The 21,471-nt window shown below is 34.7% G+C and overlaps 1 protein-coding gene across 4 annotated transcripts in view; it reads left to right on the forward strand.

The window, feature by feature from the left end:
• LOC111418593 (carbonic anhydrase-related protein 10-like) overlaps positions 1 to 21,471 on the forward strand; it is a 381,413-nt gene that overhangs the window by 113,334 nt on the left and 246,608 nt on the right. For all 4 annotated transcript variants that reach the window (XM_071199805.1, XM_071199802.1, XM_071199803.1 and 1 more), the window contains exon 2: positions 6,934 to 6,981. Coding sequence is in view for 3 of the 4 variants with exons in the window: in XM_071199802.1 (XP_071055903.1) it covers positions 6,934 to 6,981 (48 nt within the window). In the remaining variant the exon portion in view is untranslated. The remainder of the gene's footprint in view (positions 1 to 6,933; positions 6,982 to 21,471) is intronic.

Raw genomic sequence — 21,471 nt, forward strand, 5'->3', positions numbered from 1 at the left:
TCTCCTCTATAATAACACATTTCATTATCTTATATCATCCTTTCACAGTTACCCTCCGTTATACTGATCCAGATGTAATGTACAAATCACATCCAGGCGGGCAACTATTCGACTCCACCCATTACCTGAATTGTGTACATGCTAAATATAGAAAAGGCACTGAATTATATTTAATGATTATTATTTATATGATATGGAAAGTAATCTTCTATACCTTCCGTCCTTTCCTGTTACATTCACTATTGAAAATTTATTTTGATGAAAATTCGTCCTAATTTCCACTTACCTTTGTTCGTTAGCTGGATAATAAATAATACTTGGTGCAAAATTGCTTAGAGGGAACATTACTTCCCATATAATATCTTATGGAACACAAAACATCAATTTTTTCACTTTACCGTGACATAAAAAGGTTATCATTTAATAATAATAAAAGGTAATTAAGGAAGTGGCCGGGCCTGTCATTATTAATCCCATTAAAAATGTACAAGGTAAGAGTTCACCCTCTCCTAAGAGCAGTCAAAAAAATTCTTTATATTTCCTTCGTGAATTTTAAATCAAAGAACGAGAGATACGCGAAGAAACGTATCGTTCGAATTTTTTTACAATTGAAATACTTTCTCTTCATACACTTCATAAATACAAGTGAGTAAAAATACACAACAATCCTACGACACATTAAATGACATTACGAAATGTGCTTGCTCCCAACCTGTTGAATTGTGAATTTGACTGATGGCAGATTTATACATGAACCTGATGATCGTTGAAACGTGATTATAGCTTTGTTCGTAGAACGATTACTGATTGATTTCGCGTGCGACTTAAATTATAAGTGTTTATAGTAGACAATTTTGAGGTTTTTGTAATCTCGTAACACATTCGGAGTATTTCGCTGACTAATTTCTATCGAAAACAGGATATTATTCTGATCTTTGTGAAGTACTTGCGCATTTTGCAAATCACACAATACTAACCATGTTTTTATTACATATCAACTTTTTATTGTCCACTTCCACCGATTTCGCCACATTTAAACTTAGTTCCAAAAAAGGTTGTTGCACATTACATATGTATGTTACATAAACACAGAATTTAGCTAATCCTCTCTAATAGTGCAAATTTGGTTCTATTTGACCTTTTACATGTGCAGCAGAAATAAACAATTACAAATTAGTCAGTTAGATGGAGAAAGACAAGAAAATCAGGTAGTAACTACGTAAAACATGTCAAAATGCTCCTTCGCAAGTGACTTTAAGTAACAATCAGTCAAAATCATATATATTTTATTATTCATTGAAGTATATCATGCATTGATATATCTATACCTGGACAAGTGTATAATTTGTTTTGAAACAATGTCGCGTAAGTGTAAAAAGCAATTTAGAAAGCAGAATCCTGCTTTCTAAATTGTGCATTTACAGCCTGAATGACATAACCCAGAACTGGTATCGATAAAGATTAAAGATCAATTTAAAGTTGACGAGGAGAATCTTCTCCAACCGTCTAGTAGCCGTGTAAGTGGTTTTCTGACATTGTAGATATTCGGAAAAATGAAGTGATCGGTTTTTGTTTGTTGATTATTCTGACAGTATTAGTCGTAATGTAGACTGGTTTTGATCTCTCGTAATGTTACTCTTACAACGTTCAGAAAAGTACATTATCTCTATATAGCTTGGTTCCAGCAATCATTATGCCATTTTCAATTCTTTATAGAGTTACTATTCACCGAGGTTCACTTTATCAGAATATAGAAAGGTCAGGTTATTAGAAAATATTAGTTTTATTTTATAATCCTTACAAGTTAACCGTTAATGACAGGTATATTATTAAAAAAGGTCTTTTTTTTCTAAAAGAGAACCTTGTAAACTATGGAACTTTTAACACAACGTTATTGAAGACGATATTTCTTAGATTATCTATTATTGATTGCACTCTAGTACATATTAAATTTTACTGTTATTGACAAATGATAAAATAGAATGGCAATTACATTAACATTACCAATTCTAACATGAAAATAGTTAAGAAGTTTGTATTTTAATATAAATTGAACGCTACATCCAAAACTAATCACAAGGTGATCAATAAAATAACTGTCGGGAAAAGTGTGTTAGGCGCAGCATTTCATTCATTAACGGAGCTTTTAAGAACACTGTCATTTTCTCCTCTACTATTATCTCGTTATACGGGTGAAAATGGTACATATTTTAATATCGATTTTAGAAACAGGAAATTTTCATAACGAAATAACAAAGTCGATTATTTAACTAATAATTATCGAGTGAAGAAATTCCATTCTCAAAGGAAGTCAAATATCTAGGAGTAATCCTAGACAAAATCCTCTCATGAAATGAACATTTGCAGAGAGTTTTACACAAACCTAGACTATCTTTGTGGACTTGTCGTAATCTTTGTGGAAAAAATTGTGGTCTTACTCCTGAAAGAGCCAGTACAGGGCTCTATGTCACTGTGTTTAGATCTATGATCACATACAGAACAGCAGCCTGGTATAGGAAAGTCTTATAGACTTTAGTTATCAGTAAACTTTCACGAATTCAACAAGTAGCTGTATTGGCAATCTCTGGTGCGATAAGCACAACGCCAACTCTAGCAACGGATGTTCTGCTTGTCTTATCCCTTTTGCATTTGCATATAGAGAAAGTGGAAAATACACAAGTATTTGTATATTGCATTATAGATTTTTGATATCGAAGGATATGAGTTTGGATAATTATTGTTGATTACATTTTCAAGTTTCTGCACAAGATGGTTAGAGCTTTTAGACTGTATTTTAGAGAAGAGCTAAAATTGTTAAAAAGGCACTTTTGGATATTCTTAGAAATATTCTCTGAAGGAGTGTTGGCATTACTTATGTTGGTCTGATACTATGGTCTGTTTTGTGTAACTTGATAGGGCTTTTAACGCAATGTATTGAAGGGTTCATTTCATATGTGCCAAAAGTATTTATATTAAATTGATCTAAGCTCTCCTTGTTTTTATTTATCAATTGTTTAAGTCTTTTGTGATATTGTAATGTGGATTTTTTATTGATACGTTGTATATTGTTTTGTTTGAAAAAATCTAAAGTTTTATTGATATCTCTGTCAAGTACCTATCACAAAACCTGCGTTTTTATCACCTGGTGTAACAATTAAGTTGTTGTTATTAATTATTTGTTTAAGATTTTTAACATTATTAATAATATCCCTTTCATTATATGAACTTTTGTTGTTTTTGTTTAAAGCTTTTATGAAATTTAAGTTATCATTAGGTATATTTTGAAAATTAGTGTGCTTACAAAGTTGAGATTCAAATGCTATGGCTAATTCTATAAGTTTTAATTGATTATGGATTGAAAATTTATGGCTCAAGTTCAAGATGAGTATCGCTGAGATTGGTGAATCTAGGTGTAAAGTAATGAACATAATCTTTGGTATTATCAAAAATTATCGAAAAGTGTGTTTATCCAGCAAAATTCTTTTAATGACAAGTTCAACAAGTTGGTTATAAGTTTTAGTATGGTGTCTATTTTGTTGCTTTCGATGAAGGTACTCTCTGATTTGCCCCCTCATAAGTTTTATTTCCATATTTAATTAAAATTTGTTGAATGTTTTGGCAACCCTTAGATGAAATGAGCGTGGTATAACTTTGTGTTGTATGCATTGGTGTAGAAAATTGATGTGATCGTTGATCTTCTCCCTCCTCAACATATTACCCCTTAACACGTTCGCTACCGCGCCTTCTGTAGTACTTTTTTCCCGTGTACCATTCGTAGTTTCTTTGATTTCGCTAAATTAATACTGGACTTTGCATTTCTAAGTTTTGTACCAACGTCCAATGGACACACCCGAATTTTTTCAAAGTCTCTATTTCTTTTTCTAAATACAAGGTAATGTGCTATACAAACCAAAATGAATACCACTCATTTTTACCATTTTGGGGTAGCCAAAATATTACAAAACATAATTATTGTGCACTGTGCCAGATTCTGAAGCATGGATTTACTCATAAACCAGGGTTTCCTGGACATATCGGGCAGTTGTATCTGGATTTCTTGTATACTCCACCTCTGCTATACTGGCGACACCTCTTCATCGCGGATTGTCATTCTGTGTGGATTGAACTGTCTCCAGATAATGGAATTCTGTTGCTAAGGTGTGCGAAAAACTGTTATGGCAACAAATGAATCAGTTTGTTTCATTTGAGGATATTTTGCCTCAAGTGCAGTCGGGTTTTAGATCGGGGATTAGCTGCTCCATAGCACTTTTGTGTGTAGTGGATGATATTTTGAGGGCTACAGATGACAACAATATAACTATCCTATGTCTTATAGACTATAGTAAAGCCTTTGATATGATCGATCATCAGCTGCTTTTTGCTATATTGTATCACAATGGGGTTGGACCTAAGGCATTGAATTTGCTTAGTGAAGAATATGTTGCTGGGTGAGAGCAAGCCGTGAGCCTAGGCAGTAGGTCAGATTTTCTGGTATCTACTTCTGAGTGTCCTCAGGGGTCTATATTGTCACCACTGTTGTTTTTTATTTGTGTTAGAAACATACCAAACTGTTTAAAATATTCCAAATATCACTATTATGCTGATGACACCCAGATTTATGTATCGGGTAAGGAAACGGAGTTGGATGAGTTGTGTGGTCGGCTTGAGAATGATTTGTCGTCGATCGTGGATTATTCCCAGCGACATGGACTACAAATTAACGGTAGCAAATGCGAGCTTATTGTATTTGGTCCGCTTGTATATTGTATATAACATGAGATATTATCTTTCCCGAAAGTTGAAAATCATGCTCTGTGATTCCTTGGTCCTGTCCCATTTTAATTATGCTGATGTACTGTACTCTCCGTCCTTGACTTCTCAGCTGTGAGCGAGAGTGCAACGAATACAGAATTCATGTATACGCTTGATTTTTGTTTGAGACGGAGAGATCATGTGAGTCATAAACTGGAGAAGCTTAATTGGCTTAACATGCATAATCGAAGAACAATGCATACCTACACTGTTCTTTTTTATAAAATAATTGTTACGGGGGTGCCTCCTTACCTAACTGATAAAATCCTAAAACTTAATATTAGATTTAAGGGAAACTTACCAAATTTTTAAGTTATATAACATGTACATTTTCGGCATCCATCACCAATTTCGGTGGACTCACTTAGTTAGCCATGTTTAAAAAACCGTTTCGGGCTCAATTAACAAATTCTTGATTTAGCTAAAAAAATGAAAGTATGGCTTTGTTTCCGTAATTAAATATGATTTCTAGTGCTGTATCATTATGATTTCAATTTCAATTTTGTTTTTAATTTTGTTATATTTAAGTTCTTGTTACTATTAAGATTTTTTCTTTTGTATTTGTTTTCAATGGAGCAATAAACTATATATTATTATCATTATAAATAAATAATCCAAGAACAATATATAAAATGTAATAGAATCAAATTAACTTTTAAAAATTCAATAAATATTGTATGTACATGATCTCGCACATCATCGTACAGTGGGCTGAAGACAGACTTCGCCTAAAGTGAACCAGTTCTCCTGGAATGAGACATGCTATGTTGTTTATTAACATCGCCACTGTATTAACATGTCCAAACCCAAGGTTTATATATTAAAGGTTGTCTAAGTTCCTATGCTGCAATACTTTGATTTTAGTTTGTGGGCGAGGGGCAAGAGCAGGAGTGTTTCGTGACGTAAGCGATCACGGATTGCGCACGCAACCTCATGGCCATGTGGTGCTCCATGCCTTTGTTTAATTTGAATTGCTTGGCGGTATTATTTTCCACATGTGACGTAATGCGCAGTATGATTGCGTACGAACCTAGACAACCTCTTATATATAAACCTTGGTCCAAACCCGGGAATATTTTAGGACTTGCTCGTAGCAGCATTAAAGTTCTAATGGGTGTCTTTACTGGGCACTGCCTACCCGATATGTAATTTATGTGAATGTAAATATAATAATTATCGAACAATAAATTTTCAATTATACTCTACTTAGCGGATATTTATCATTTAATTATTCGCAATTGTAGTTGAGTTTGTAGTTGTTGCTTAACTTGACACCAATATTCTGGGATCGTCTGACGTAAAGACGTCGGTTTCATAGTCGCCGGATGCGACAAGCGCACCCGCTTCGACACGTCCGATTCGTGAATATTTGATTTCAATTTGAAATTCAAATACACGTGACTGAATATGTCGACACAATCGACCGGGAGGGTGCGCAGCATGACGGAGGCTGGAAATTGAATACTGGGAAACGTTAAATAAAACGTTGCCGGCGTGTTTATCGCGTAAAGTGTACTCGGAGTCTGGGTGATGTTGGCGCGCGACGAGATGCCGCCGGCGAACGCCACCCTACGTCGCGATTACTCGGATCAGACCCGGAAGATTTGTACTGAGACAGGGATGAGCTCGCAATTATCCCGGATAAAAGTCGACCGAACTCTACTACTGCTACTGCGACTTTTAACCAACCCTCTTCTACTTCTTTACACGATGAATTCGGACTAAATTCAGTTTGAGTTTTCTTATACTTGATGGTTAAATACTAGCGACAGAAAAGAAAATTAAAAACAAAAAAAAGTAACATTTAAAATTTATTTCTTTGGGAATCGTTTCCTTTTTTATTTGAGAGGGTTGACGAAACAATTGTAACAGAAAGAGGGTGTTAAATGGAACGTCCGCGTACATAATTGCCGTTCGTCGCCAAAGTAGACAAACGACGCCGGTTTTCGAAAGTTTTTATTGGAGATGTAGCTTCGAGAGAGAGACAACCATCCCCCAAAACCCCTATAAATTATTCAAAAGAAACGCGAAGGGGCCAATAGATGTCTCTTGGAAAGCGACGTAACGTCGTCTTTTCCCTTCACCAATTCTAATGTCTCTTTTTTGCTTCTTATGTTACAGCCGGGTGCGATAACTGGCAGGAATGGTGGACTTACGACGGTATTTCCGGTGAGTGAAATAATGTTTTGTTAAAATAAACGATAGAGTAACAAATTTATTTGTTCAAATTTAAACAATCAATTTAAAAAAAATTAAAATCATTTATTATTGAGTTTTCTCGCTTTAATAATTGATGGGTTTTACACTTTATTCATGTTAAAATTTAAATAATCTGATTAATCTTAGTTGAGATGAGAAGGTTCTTTTATAAAGAGAGGGAAGCGGAAAAATAACACCACGATTAGCAATGTAAATATGGAACCGAGATCGATTTGCTCTGGTCTAACGGTGACGATGTCGACGTCGTCGACAAAAACAAAGTGAAAAAACGGTGTGGAAAATTGGCGTAATCCGTTTTACGGGTTCGCCGAGTTTATGAATTGTAAATGGGGCTTATTATGTAAAAGAGGCGGTACCGCTCGGACCGGGACCGTATTAATTATAAGAGATTGGCACCGTATTGAAGCTCCGCGTACCATTATTAACATAATGGCGAACAATTTTTTGTTATAACCATGAAAAATTCTTACACGATCTGAAAAATGTTACAAGATCCTTGCGGTAATAACCGTTTCGCGTTCAGTTTTACGACCAACGTCATAAAGTATAAACTAAAACCGTAAACTAAACTTGTTTAGGGACCGACATGAATACAGTTTAATAATAACACCAGCTCAGAAGTATGTAGGAAATTAATATTGATCCCTTATTTATACTAAAACTAAATCCATAACAATAATAGCGACCAAATATACAACAATGCGTCGCGATTAATTTCCGCTTTCGCGACAGTATATTTACTAAAACGTTATCTACAGGATCTATTGTGTTTGATATTGTCACATATTCTCTGTCAAATAGGCAACACATTCAGAATGCCGTGATCCGATGTATGTGCAGGTGACTAATGAAGGGAGAAGACATCGAACAGGGACATGAATGTAGTTGTCGTGTTTGTGCACTTGCTACTAATTGACATTTCACCTATGTATTTTGGGAAGTAATCTATGCATATACCTTTATTGATAATCTCTAAAAGCTATCCTTGTATCTAAGCTGTCTAATACAAATATCTCTGATGTTGTAAACATTATTAGTGCCATTCAAAATACTTGGACGGTGGAAAGCACACGGGCATAAACGATAATGAAATCAATACTCGCTTATCTCCGCTATCTTCGCCTTTCAAACATTGAATTGTCTTAATTAAATTTGTATTCGGCAATAATTTAGGAATAAATTTCTAAAGGGGTATTAAATTCACTTCTTCTTATTGGGTTGTCATACAAATTGAGTTCTTCCAAATTTATTGTTACATCAAAGACACACATTGCAAGAGCTGTACCTTGATTCTATCTTTTTATGGAACGCATTTCATCACGATTTCTGTTTTTCAGAAAAGACGACAAAATGTAATCCAATATTCTTTACACAAACGTCATTTTCCTTAAGAATGGAGTTATAGTGTAACTTCATTTTTTGTATATCATAACATTTTTATTCTGTAATATTTAATTAGAAGTACTCAAGAAAAATTATGAAAAAATCAACTCTGGCTTCTTACTTTAGTAATGCTTTAGTATCAAAGCTTATTAAATAAAATCTTAATGAATCTTTCGTTATGGAGTAAAATGTTTTTAAATTAAAAATCAGTAAAAGAAATAACTGCTATTTTTGCCATACTATCACATTAAACGGTATATATCATAAATTTGTAATCTAACTTGTATCATAAAAAATTTATTATGGTTATGCAACTAAGTTGATTGAGATGAAATAACAGAATTCCTATAATGTGCCTTAGATACTTTTGCTGCAAGAACCTTATTTATGGATAAGTTCAGCGTTTGAATTATCATTCTTGATGACTCCTTAGCAGTGGCGGATTAGATTACGATTAGTAAGATGTACATGAATGGACAGATGTAATTTCGTGCCATGTTTTGCCAATATTACAATCTTATTGATGGCTACGTAGTGTAACTATTTTAGTTTAAGTGTGGACATACTGGCATAAAATCCATAAGTATGCATGGCAATGGTAGGTCGAGATTAACTTGACGAGAGTGCTTGATTGCTAAAGGAGTTCATGCTACAGAATAAGCACTCGTTTTGAACGTGTCGGGGCAAATATGTATTTACTCTATGGATGCATCAGAGGTAGTGGATTTTAGGTGTTCTACGTTAGCTAGAGGAAGATATGAATCGTAATACCCTCGTTCAAGGAAGCTGTTTGGAAGGGATTTTGGTGGAGTTAAGACCTAAATAAAAAAATATGGAGATTACGACGGTTTAGTAGTGATATTAAAATGGCTGTAAGAGACGAAATGCAGTAAAGGAAGGCTGATAAATCGAGGTTGGGATCAAACTAACACCAAGTAACTTATAGTTTTGTACCTGTGGTGTGTGAAGGAGATGAGATGATTCAAGCCTATTCTACATGTTGTTTTTTTGTTGTGACATTTTTTGGGTATGTTCCTTTTATGCTGATATGAGGGAATGAGTTGATGGCTTAATAAGGTGTACTGCAATTTTGTTACTATTACGGTTCGAGGCTGATCGAAATCGCGATTGTTCAGTCTTGAAGGTCCTGACTATTTTGGGGTTTCCTGCGTGATAGTCCTTGTTGGTTCGTGATGCTGCTGAAGTAACGGTTATTGAGATATCAATCTTTAAAGATAAATGTCTATATTTTAAGCAACACACATCACAGCAATTGTTTCAAATCAAGCTGAACAGCAATAAACAACCAGAAATTGAGGAAAGAACAAACGTTTAATGTAAACTTAGGTGCATTTGCTCCAGTAGTTAGTAACCATATGCAAATCGCCAAGAAACTATCTTCAACATAGATGGGATAAACTGTGGCAAACGTTTTGAACAAGGTGTAATTGAATATATACGAAACATTACAATTCCTCCAACAGTATGGGGTAACACCTCAAAAAAGAACATTAAAAGAATGCAACTTTTTCAAAATAAGGTCATAAAAACAGACATCAATGCACCGTGAATCCAACAGATCAAATATACTACACTACACCAAAAGAAATGAAGACCATATCCATAACCTTCATCCTATAGTAAAAAATCTATCTAATCCTTTAGTCTATCTTACTTTCCCAAAACATGGAAGCAAGCAAATATCCTGCTTTTTTACAAACTAGTGTAACTTAAAAGTTACAGACTTATCAGTCTATTGCCAAACCTTTCGAAGCTACTTGGGAAGGTCATTCTTGACAGACTATATTCTCTATTGAATGAAAAACAAGTAATTTGTTGCAATTACTAATGGGCAATTTGGTTTTCGGAGGACATATTCTAAGATGTACCAACTACTCAGAATAACGGAATATATCGAGATTATATTTGAGACCAAATAGTAGTAACACTGTTTGTAGACGTCTTTGACAAGTTTTTTGGCATACATAAAATATCACCTCTTAATTATTTACAAGAAAATATTAAGTTATTTGTTGGAAGATCGTATCTTTAATGTTAGAATTAATACAACAAATTCGAAACTAAATGCATTGGAACTAGTGTCCCTCAGGGCAGCGTCCCTGTGCTATTTAACATCTACACACATGATATACTGGAAATTGGTACAAATAGCAATGTATGCAAATGACACTGTCCTAATTTGTAAGGATCATGACATGAAAATCGGAATTAATCAACTTGTCATTCGCAAATATAATTGCTAACTGGTTTAAAAAATGGAAACTGAACCTGAATGTTAATAAATGAAACTAAAATATTCGCATTGCGGCAAATTCGCTCAAATCTCGTTATTAAAATTAATGATGACCCTCTGCCATAGAGAGCTCACCCGGTTAAGTACCAGGAAGCACATCAACTATCACGAACTATCACGTAAGAGCAAGAACAATAAATATTGATTTGTGTAGTAACAATGTGTCTTATTACTATACAAATCGATATTGCCTATCATGACTTAGGCATGCGGCGTATGGGTAACACCTCAAAAAAGAACATTAAAAGAATGCAATTTCTTCAAAATAAGGTCATAAAAACAGCCGTCAATGCACCATGGTTTCTTAGAAACAATAAGCTTTATCACGGACTATTGATCATAACTATTGAAGTGTTTATTCATAAAACAGCTAAAAATTTTCTACAGAACTTGAACAAATGCGAGACAGCAGTAGAAACCAACCTGGGACAAAAAACATATATATCTATACAAAACATTTTGTTTTATTGAAATGGTTAAAAATAAAAACACTAGACCTAAAAATAGAAACTTTCGGGTTAAGCCGTGTGTCTTTTGAAAACGTGACTTCGAAGTCACGAATGCGATCATGCTTTTTACTTAAAACCGTTACTTACAAAGTGTGATTCTTTCGGTGATATAGGTCACCCATAAAGTCAAGAGCTTGAACAAATTTATTCTATGTGCAGATAAGTATATTTCTGTTTCAATTTTCTTCGTAAACTTAGTGTTACATATTCTTTTCCTATGATGTCCGCTATAACCTCTGTTACTCGTTTATTCTTCCCAATATGAATTATCGATTACTCTACGCACAAATTAGAAAGATCACAACACAATTAGAAATCATATCAGGAAGTTGACCGATAAATTTCTCCCTTTTGCTTTTTCCGACTCTGATATGGACTCATCCTTTAATTCAAACATTGTTTGTAATCGAAAATGCGTTGGAATTGATTATTCAATATTATTCTAATATGACAAATAACAATAGTGATGTGATTCTTGGGCGTGGCGCCACTGAGCGTTGTTGGCGAAATGTTGTTGTGTGAAGTTTATTATTGCTATAAAATAGATGGGGCGTCGAGTTTGAATTACCCTATACATATAAAATAAGGACCAAGTTTGGTGAATTCGTAGCGAATGCTATTAATAGCAAAAGTGATTTGAGGTAAATTAACATCTCAATTATTATCATCATTTTTATAATACTTAGCTACACTACTTTAAATGTACCACTGACTCGCTCATCCTTTGGATGATAAGTAGAATTAAACTTGATTTAAATCTAAATTGTGGGTCGCTATCGCAGACAAGAATAAACCCTATAAAAGCTTCTAAAATAACACTTATCCACTTACTCGGTGATGATAATTTTTTGTTTGTTTACAAACTAGCAAGTAAAAGTGTTTGAAAATAGTTATTTCTAAGGTTTGTCTAGAGTGCCCACAAAATTTAGCAGAGCAACAAGTACACTCTTTATGTCTAGAATATTAACCCGAACTCTTAAAAGAATCAAGCCCAGTATTCACTTGAGAGTACCAATTTGTTCCATAGGTCAATCATTTAAAGTCAAAATCTGTATTCTGCAGTCTAAGAGACCATAAAAGTATAATACTGAGCTTTACCAGTGGTAACTTCTAACTTAAACAACCATAAAATACATCATATAAGATATATAATACGCATTTTAGCTTTTCAATTACACAAATTACAATCAATCAACCAATATTTTCTCTCAGTTAATCAAAATCCTATGTCCACAATGCTTAAAATGTTCTCATTGGAAAGAGGTAAGGATGCAAATAGGAATAAATTACAAACAAGAAGTAAAGGACGGGGAGAATCAATGAATTGTTGATGACAATTGCTGTCGGCGATGTTTTTCACTGATATCGAGGACGATATTATGAGGACCTATTATGACCCATATTGAGAGTAGTTAGCTGAGATGTTGAGAGAGGGAGTTAGGAATGATCTTGACAGACCTTAGAAACATTATTGAGATACGAGGGGCAATGTGTGGTCCTGAAACTGAAGAAGCTGAGCGATGACCTTGAAATTGTATCAATATATGAATGCGAGAGAATAGCCGAAGAAACAAAGAACCGCACCCTAGTCTATTCAATAATCGACCTTTCCAGTTTTAACAAATTTATAATAAGAGATATCAAAGTAGCGCTATTAGAACTAAATTTTCTATACTACGAGAATATATCAAAAACTTTCTGTGGAACGAAGTATCGCAGGTTACGCAACTTTAGCGATCAATCTATGTTTGTCAAGTGGAAGAGGAAGATGAAAACTGAAAGGAATACGAGTTAATTGGAAAACACCTCCACCCAAAACTATTTTATGTGTACCTATAAAATTGCTGATTTCATAATAATGTCTAAAGATGATAAATATGATGCGTTTCTTAATATACTTATACTCTATACCACCAGAAGTGTGAGTAACTCATAGCGTGAAAACGTGTGTAATAGCGCATTCTTGACATACCATTTACTTTTAACACACGTCAAGTTGTGGGCGTAATATCTGTACAAGCCTCATGATTACTGTAGAAAAATAAACATAAAATCAATAACAATTATATTTCTTTTTTACTTACAGCATTTGAAATTGCCAAGTACCAGAAGAAGGTTTAATAATTTTCTAGACAAGTATATAATAAACTTTTATGATACACTATTTTTATCTATATTTTGCTGAACAACGGGAGACATCGTCTAATACTTTTGATTGATTGGTTGAGTAGAGTCATTACGCAAATGGAATCCAAGATCCAAAGTCTGGAAGAAATCAATGGCAACTATCAACGTTTGGGAACTAATAACGTATCACATCCATTCAAATTATCTTAGCAGCTATGTAATCAGCGAACGATAATGAGCACCCAAATCTGACAATACATAGCCAAGTGACCAACACTACCACAATTAAAGGATTTGATATTTACATCTTGAGATGTCGATCTATCACTGGAAATACTAAATTAATTCAAGCTCCAATTGAGGGAGGTGAAAATCTAACTGTTGGGTCTATGTGATTGTTGTTCGCATACACATTTTAAGTAATTGAATTAAAACAGTATGAAGCGCTAATTAACTTTGAAAGGTTAATAAAATGTTCATTTTAAGAACCTTAACTTTTATGTCCTCCAAGAATTGATGTGTTAGATGTAATAATATATCTATACAGGGTGATTTATTAGCTCACCATCAAACTTTGACATATGATAGCTAATCCAATTACCAAAAAAAAAAATACTTTAAAGTTTTCTGCAGCGAATTTATTAATAGTCAGTAAAATCAAACATTCAACAAAAACAAAGTTGTCATTGTAATATGTCAGTTTGCTGTAAGGTTTAATTATTACATACAAGAAGAAACTCAAAATGTACGCTTATAGCACTGAAGAGTATGCTGATATAATTTTCGTGTATGATTTTTGTAATGGAAATGCTCGATAATCAGTACGAGAATATCAAGAAAGATTTCCACAGCGTCATTTGCCATATTATTCAGTTTTTAGCGATTCTTTCAGAAGACTTCGAGAAACAGGTAATCCTGCTCCAGCAAAAGCTATTCGACCGCATGTAGTTAATGTAGAGGACGAAGAAGCTGTTTCTTGAATGCTGTCATTGAAATTTGAACAACGTTTCAGCATCAACGTTTAGGGTGGAATATTAAACAACAATTTACTAGGTTTGCATGTACTTGATGAACGTTTAAACGCTGTAAATTACAAATGTTTTTTGAATAATACACTTTTTGATTTACTTGAAGATATACCTTTTAATGTAATTCAAAATATATGGTACCAACACGATACATCTACTCCATCGCGATGGTGCCCCACCTCATCGCGGAAGAGTAGTTGTCGAGTGGTTAAACCAATATTTTCCAAACAAGTGGATTAGTAATAATGGTCCATTTGTTTGGCCATCTATAGTGGTGCGTACGAAAGTCTCGTTTTTGATAGTCTCGCATGGTCTCGTTTTCGAGACGAGACTCGAGACGATACTCGGACAAGACAAGACGAGACTTTCATTGGTCTCGTCTCGAGTCGCGTGCATGAGGTCTTGCGTCTCGTACGAGAGTCTCGCAGGTAAATATTTCTGCAAATAATATCTGCAATATTTCTGTAAATATTTTCGTATCTACAAGCTGGAATTCCAGTAATAATATGTTGAAATGTTATGTTATGAAATGATATGTACCTCTTGAAGGTAGACATTGACTTGGTGCATTGTGTCAAAATGTTGTTGATTTAAAACCATATGCTCTTGAGGACAAAGAATGGGTACTGCTAGAAGAAGTGCACAAATTACTAGTCAACTTTCAAATACTTTTCAAGAATCTCGGAGGAGAGAAGTACGTCAAATTACCTATGGTGGTTGTATCAATATACTAATAGATAATATTGAGAGCAAAATATTTGCATGGGACCGAAAGGCTGCCGAAGAGCAGCTTATTGTTAGTTTTTAGGCTGCGAGAGACAAAATATTAAAGCATTATCGTAAAACTAATTAGATTTATGCTGCAGTTTTAATTCTCGATTCGCGGCATAAGATAGAAGTTTTTGATATGACAAGATAGAGCCAAGAATTAAAAGAGACTTCGATTCAGAAATTTGAAGATGTGTACAAAGCCTATTTTCATCAATTAGAAGGCCAACGTTCCTAAGTAACAGCATTGGAGGAACGAGAAGATTCTAGAGCGGAACAGTCGGATTTTGTAATTGATTTTGACGTTTTGTATGCAGTAAATCTTACGCCTTCCGAAGGAGAATGGATGCAGGAGCTTCAAAAATATTATTCTATGCCTCAGTGTAATAAAGACACAGATATATTACAATGGTGGAAAATTCATGCTTCTGAATTTCCTATTTTAAGTTTAATGGCACGAGATCTCTTAAGCATACCGGCTACTTCAGTCCCGGCGGAAAGATTATTCTCACGTGCTGCATTAATTATAAGAAAACATCGAAATCGCCTTAATAATAAATCTGCACGATGTTTGTCATGCCTAAACGATTGGGTGAAAAACAAAATCATTTGCGACCGACAGGGCTGAGGGCTGTAATTCTCTCTTCCGACTCTTACATTATAGCAAGTATTTAAGTATTCCTTATTGCACTGAAACAATAAGATTATGCATGACGAGATTGCGATACTTTTATGAGACTATCGTACGAGAAACGAGACGAGACGAGAGTGGAGGTTGCAAGACGAGACTTACCACTAGCCACCTAGATCCCCCGACCTTAATCCATTGGATTTCTACTTATGGGGTCATATGAAACAAATTGTGTATCAAGTGGAAATTAATACACGAGAACAGTTATTAAACAGAATACAAATGGCTAGTACTGAAATAAGAAATCAACCAGACATTTTAATTCGGCTGAAGAACGGTTTAATTCGTCGTTGTGAAGCATGTAATCTAGCAGAAGGAGGATATTTTGAACAATATTTGCAATATTTATGTGTTTTAAAAAAAATATAGCAGTTGATTATGATATAAAAATTAAAATTTTAAAGTGTTATAATTTTGTAAATAATTGAAATAGGACATTAACTTTTTTTTTTGGTAATTGAATTAGCTATCATATGTCAAAGTTTGATGGTGAGCTAATAAATCACCCTGTATATTAGCAATAATTTCTTGTACGCCATGATTTCTATGCCAAATTTCATCAAGCAAACGAGAAAATCTTCCATACGCGGAGTAATGAGTAAATTAGACCAATTGACAATTGTAGAACGGCAGCAATGTTTGGCACATGGTAAAATATAGAAGAACATGACGACGGTGAAAATATTGATGGAGTTATTATTAATATGTTGTTAAAATTAGAGGTAATAAAATTCGTGTATAAACAACGAGCAGAACACGTTGTCATTTTAAGAGCTCTACAAGGTTAACGGGAAAGAATTGAGATCGAGATTGAATTGAATTCGACAGATTTCGAATCGGTCATTTCTACTTTTTAGTTGACCAAGGATTAAGCGATCGAATGAGATATTGCTCGTCAATGTCGGTTGAGAGGTTCTCTTGTTATAATCAAAATGTAAAATCCTATCTCATTAGAGGCTATCTTCTTATTGGTTTCGGTATTTACAAAACGGAAGCAACAGATGACAAAGATATTTCTTAAAACAAATTTTAAAACAGAAAAAATTTGATTAAAAACACTGCCACAAAAGGTCCCAACGAGATTTTTACTTCTCTAGATTATCATTTAAAAACACGTAAAACATTAACTTCATCCCTCAGGGATTTCCAACAAAACGCTAATTTTACTCTTTAGTTGGTATTACGTGTAATATAATATATCAAAGCATGAACTTGTTTTTTAATTCATTTTATGGTATTACAAAACAAAATATTACGTATAGCAGTAAATTCCGAGTAGTATATCTCTAATGATCAACTATACAATGAATTAAAAATTGACAATATCGTAGCTTTTATATCTACAATGACTTCCCGGTTTCACGAACGCATACAATACACAGAAGTACTACAGCCATACTACCTCAGCAAAAAGAACATCCACTGCCGACTTAAAAGGAAACTATTACAAGACATCTACTTGAATTAAAAATACGTTAAATGTTACCATTCAATTTGACTTATGTTTATTATTTTGTAAGTGATAAGGTCCTTTTAGTTGTGTAATATGAAATTTATTTAGTACAAGAAAATGCCATGTAAAAAAAATTAATGCCATGTAAAAATAATAATTCATTTTATGCCAACATTCGTTAACTAACAAGGGATGATACCAAGAAAATAAACTTAAAGTTAAAAGTTCCTGTTCTTAACTTATTTGGAATAAAGACATGAAAAAGAAACAAAACAAATTGCTTTGTCTTTACGAATACATAAGGTAAATCAAGCGGAAAGCTGCCATAAATCATGAATTCGGGTTAACAGGCAGGGACGGACTAATTTATATTTTCCGGAAATCTTGTTCGTTGCCGTTCGTTTTCGCCGAGGCTTTCTCCTAAATTAAAGGTGCCCGAGGCCGGGCAGTAAAATCGACACATAAACTAACCAGACGTGACGTGTATCATTCAATATTTAACGAACGGAGGCAGTCGGGACCCCTTAGAAACCGCACTGACAAGTCGTGTCAACAACGCAAGTCGGCAGGTGGGAACGTGTTTTGCGAATTTTCGTCTCGCTAGGTTGCCCTCGGAATGTCACTCGACAACGCCGGGGTTTGAAATCTTTATTTTTGTCAAGAAGCGTTTTGTATGTACCGTGACGAGACGCAAGACAACCAGAAAAGCCATCGTTGCCCTTCTTTTGTATCTTTTAGAAACTTGTTGTCAAATATTAGGATATAAGCAGGAAGGGGAAAAGTTGGTAAATTTATTTAATATAAAAAAAATTATGAGAAAAATATTCCATCATCTCTTGAAATTTTACGAAGAGCAGATTCTCGTTTAAAAAGTAGTAAAAAGGAACGGGCAGATAATTTGGGAAGCCCGGTTAAATGGATGTCACGGCGGGAGGGCGTCGAGACGCTCCCTAAGGGACGTAGGGGCGTCGCGACGTCGACCGAAAAAAGCCGTGCATTAGCCACCCGGCTTGTGCCGATTGTTGTCAAGTCGACTCGATTGTTAACCGCATCCATTAGCACCATGTTTTGTCGTGTCATATGCAGCCTCATATACGTAAAAGTCTAGATTCTATATTATTAAACTACTCTCATCTCACTCTTATCCAACATTTCTATATTACCTATTTTAAATATTTTATCAAGCGATCGATGGTAGTTTGTGTGCTCTGCGAAGTCTAACAGAATTAAATTAGATCTAATTGAAAATCAATTTATATGTGACTTTCAATTTCTTTTTCATTCGATTTTATTATCTATTAAATATTGATAAGTAAATTTTGATATAAAATATAATTTCAACACGAAAACTAAATTTTTTTACCTCTTTCAAAAACTTTGCCTTAAGTAACCATCTTCTTCTCATTTTACACTCAATCTTTTTGTCTTCAATCACCATTATACATCCATAACGACGTGGAAAGCTTGCGGAACTCCCGGAGGCAGTTGCGCCAGATGTTGGGGCATGTACACCTCATGGAAAATGCATGAGCTACCGAAGACACCGTCCGATGTCCATCGTTTTCATGCATTTATTCGGACGAAGTCGACCCTAGTTTCCAAATTCGACATCTGGACGGGTTTCCCTCTGTAATGGAAATTAGCACGCGCAGTTCGAATTGTTCCATAACATCCAGCTTATTCCCATTCAATTTAATTTGAAGGCTTCCATATTAACGCTTTATAATTCCTCCTCATCAAGGAGGAACATAATAGTTGATTTAATTTTTATACATTATTAAACCAATACGATTATAATTAACAAATAGTACTATACGGGAATGGATTTAGTTCACTTCAATTAATTAAACCAGCACCACTACCACCATTACCCCAAAAGCTGCAGGTTCGAGGTTCGTTCGTATGAACGAATGGACGGACGTAGGGATTTTAAGCCAGTCGTGAGGCAAAACCGTGCACATTCGAGGTATTAACGGCGGTAACGCCAAAGAACAATGGATCGAGCAATGCCGCGTGCCTCTCTGTGTGTGCGGTTACAACCACCGGCCTGCAGACTACCGGAAATTGATTTTCCCGACGAAGTGCGGTCGTAGGATGGGGCCACATGTGGCCCCCATGATGTACAGTTCGAATCCAATATACAATTGCGCCAACTTTGAGCGCTTAAATGTTCTGCGTTTCCCCCAAGCTGACTAATGGTTTTATATTTCACGTGCATTTCTAGCTGATTGTGTGCTATAGTTTGAACTAGTTTCTTAGTGACCTACTTTAGATTTATACTTACAACTAGATAAATGTACAAAATTCAATCACATAAAGCAACATGAAATAATTTTTAAAACGTGTTTAATGAGATATTTTTATGTGAAACATTTTACATGAAACATTTTTTATGGTTTTTATTGGAATGTAAAAGGGGAAAAATATAAAAAGAAATGGAGAGTATAAGATTATAAGATGACCGAGAGAGATTCGAAGGGGCATGTGTACCACCCGAACGTGTCGTAAACTCCCTCGATTTCGTACAGTTTTATTCGAGCACTTTTATAACTCCCCGGTAGAAAGAGGTGGAGAGCTCGTTAAACGCTTTTTTATGGCACATTGTGCATCATTATTAACGCCATCTGGGCAACATGGCGCCCCATACGGTCCGACCGACGAATTTTCGAACGAAAATCTCTCGTATTTGTACCACTATAGTGCCGCATCGATTTCAACACCAATTCTTGGTTTACTATAATTTCATCGAAAACATCTCACCTCATTTATTTGGTGTGAAAACAAACATATTTATAAAGTGTACTCAAGTGAATAATAATAAGGTCACGTTGAACCAGTGGAGAAAATAGCTTCCATTGTGAAAACTGGTTACTGGTTCGAAAAACAACTCGACTCGGCGCAAAACGTTTAATTAAGAATTCCAAGATAATACACTCTGCGTTCGGCATGGAACAACAACTAATTGTAAGTTGAGGTAAACATACAGTTCGCCGAGCTTTTTGTCATTTCCTCAAGCGCTAGAATACCCTAGTTATTTTGAAAGAAATTATTAAATCTTTTATGATGACTCGTTAGGTTCTCAACAAACTCAAAAGGAAATATTAACTACACGAGAAAAATAGTAACTGCAGGGGAAATTTCCTGAATGCACAGCACTTGTTCGATAAAGGGTGAGAACGATGTGTAGTAGGGTTCGTAAGGGCCGAGGCTATAAAATGAAAGACGATCTGGTTGCTCGGTTAGACTCCCCAGCGACCTGTTAACGAGGTACTTAGCTGTTCGAGGGAGTTCCCGCTGTCGGTCGCCTGTTGTAAATATCTATCGGGGTACGCCAATAGTGTAAAATGCGAACACAACGACCTAATGGAAGCTTAGTCACCCCTCTTTTATCTCAATTCAAATTAACTACAAGTACTAAAAGAACAACATAAATTTCTCTCTTTCAATGAAGTTATTCTTGTGGTGACAATATTCAGAACGCGTAAATATCTATGATGCATGTCAATCGTGTGAAAATGCAAACGATATCCTAAGGGATATTCGGTTCATCCCCTTTTTTATCCACAATTCAACTAGGCCGAAAATTATAAAAGTAGAATGTAAAAACCGGCTCCCCCACCATTTTTCGTTAATCAAAAATATCCTAGATATATGTGTATTTAATAACAATAATAGACATCTCTAACGGAATAAAATGCGATAATAATCACCTAAAAGAAAGTTGATTCAAACTCCTTTTTCTAACCTATTCTTTTACTCATTGTGATCAGAGGTACATATCAAGGTCAGTTGATGTTTAGCAAAGTTTATTAATGTAATAAGCACTTAATATACTATACTGATAATTTCCATGTTTATATGTGAAATTATTAGATTAGGAGTTAGTAGAACTCTGACGAAACAGCTGGCGTAACAATTATTTTTTCGAAAGTGGTAACGAATGTGATAAAGATGGGAATATCGAGTAGATATAGACATTTATGAATCCCATCTGACACTTAATTACGCAACCCTGAGAATACGAGTGTGGTGTTGAGCATATCAGCTTTCAACCAGACCAATATGGAGGTATTATTAAATAATTATCAAGAATATTAGCAAATTATTAGTTCCTTCATATAGTGTTCATCTGCCTATCTATGAAGTCTGGCTGGAAAATTGCCACA

This window comes from Onthophagus taurus, chromosome 11, assembly GCF_036711975.1.
Source record: "Onthophagus taurus isolate NC chromosome 11, IU_Otau_3.0, whole genome shotgun sequence".
Taxonomy (NCBI): Eukaryota; Metazoa; Arthropoda; class Insecta; order Coleoptera; family Scarabaeidae; genus Onthophagus; species Onthophagus taurus.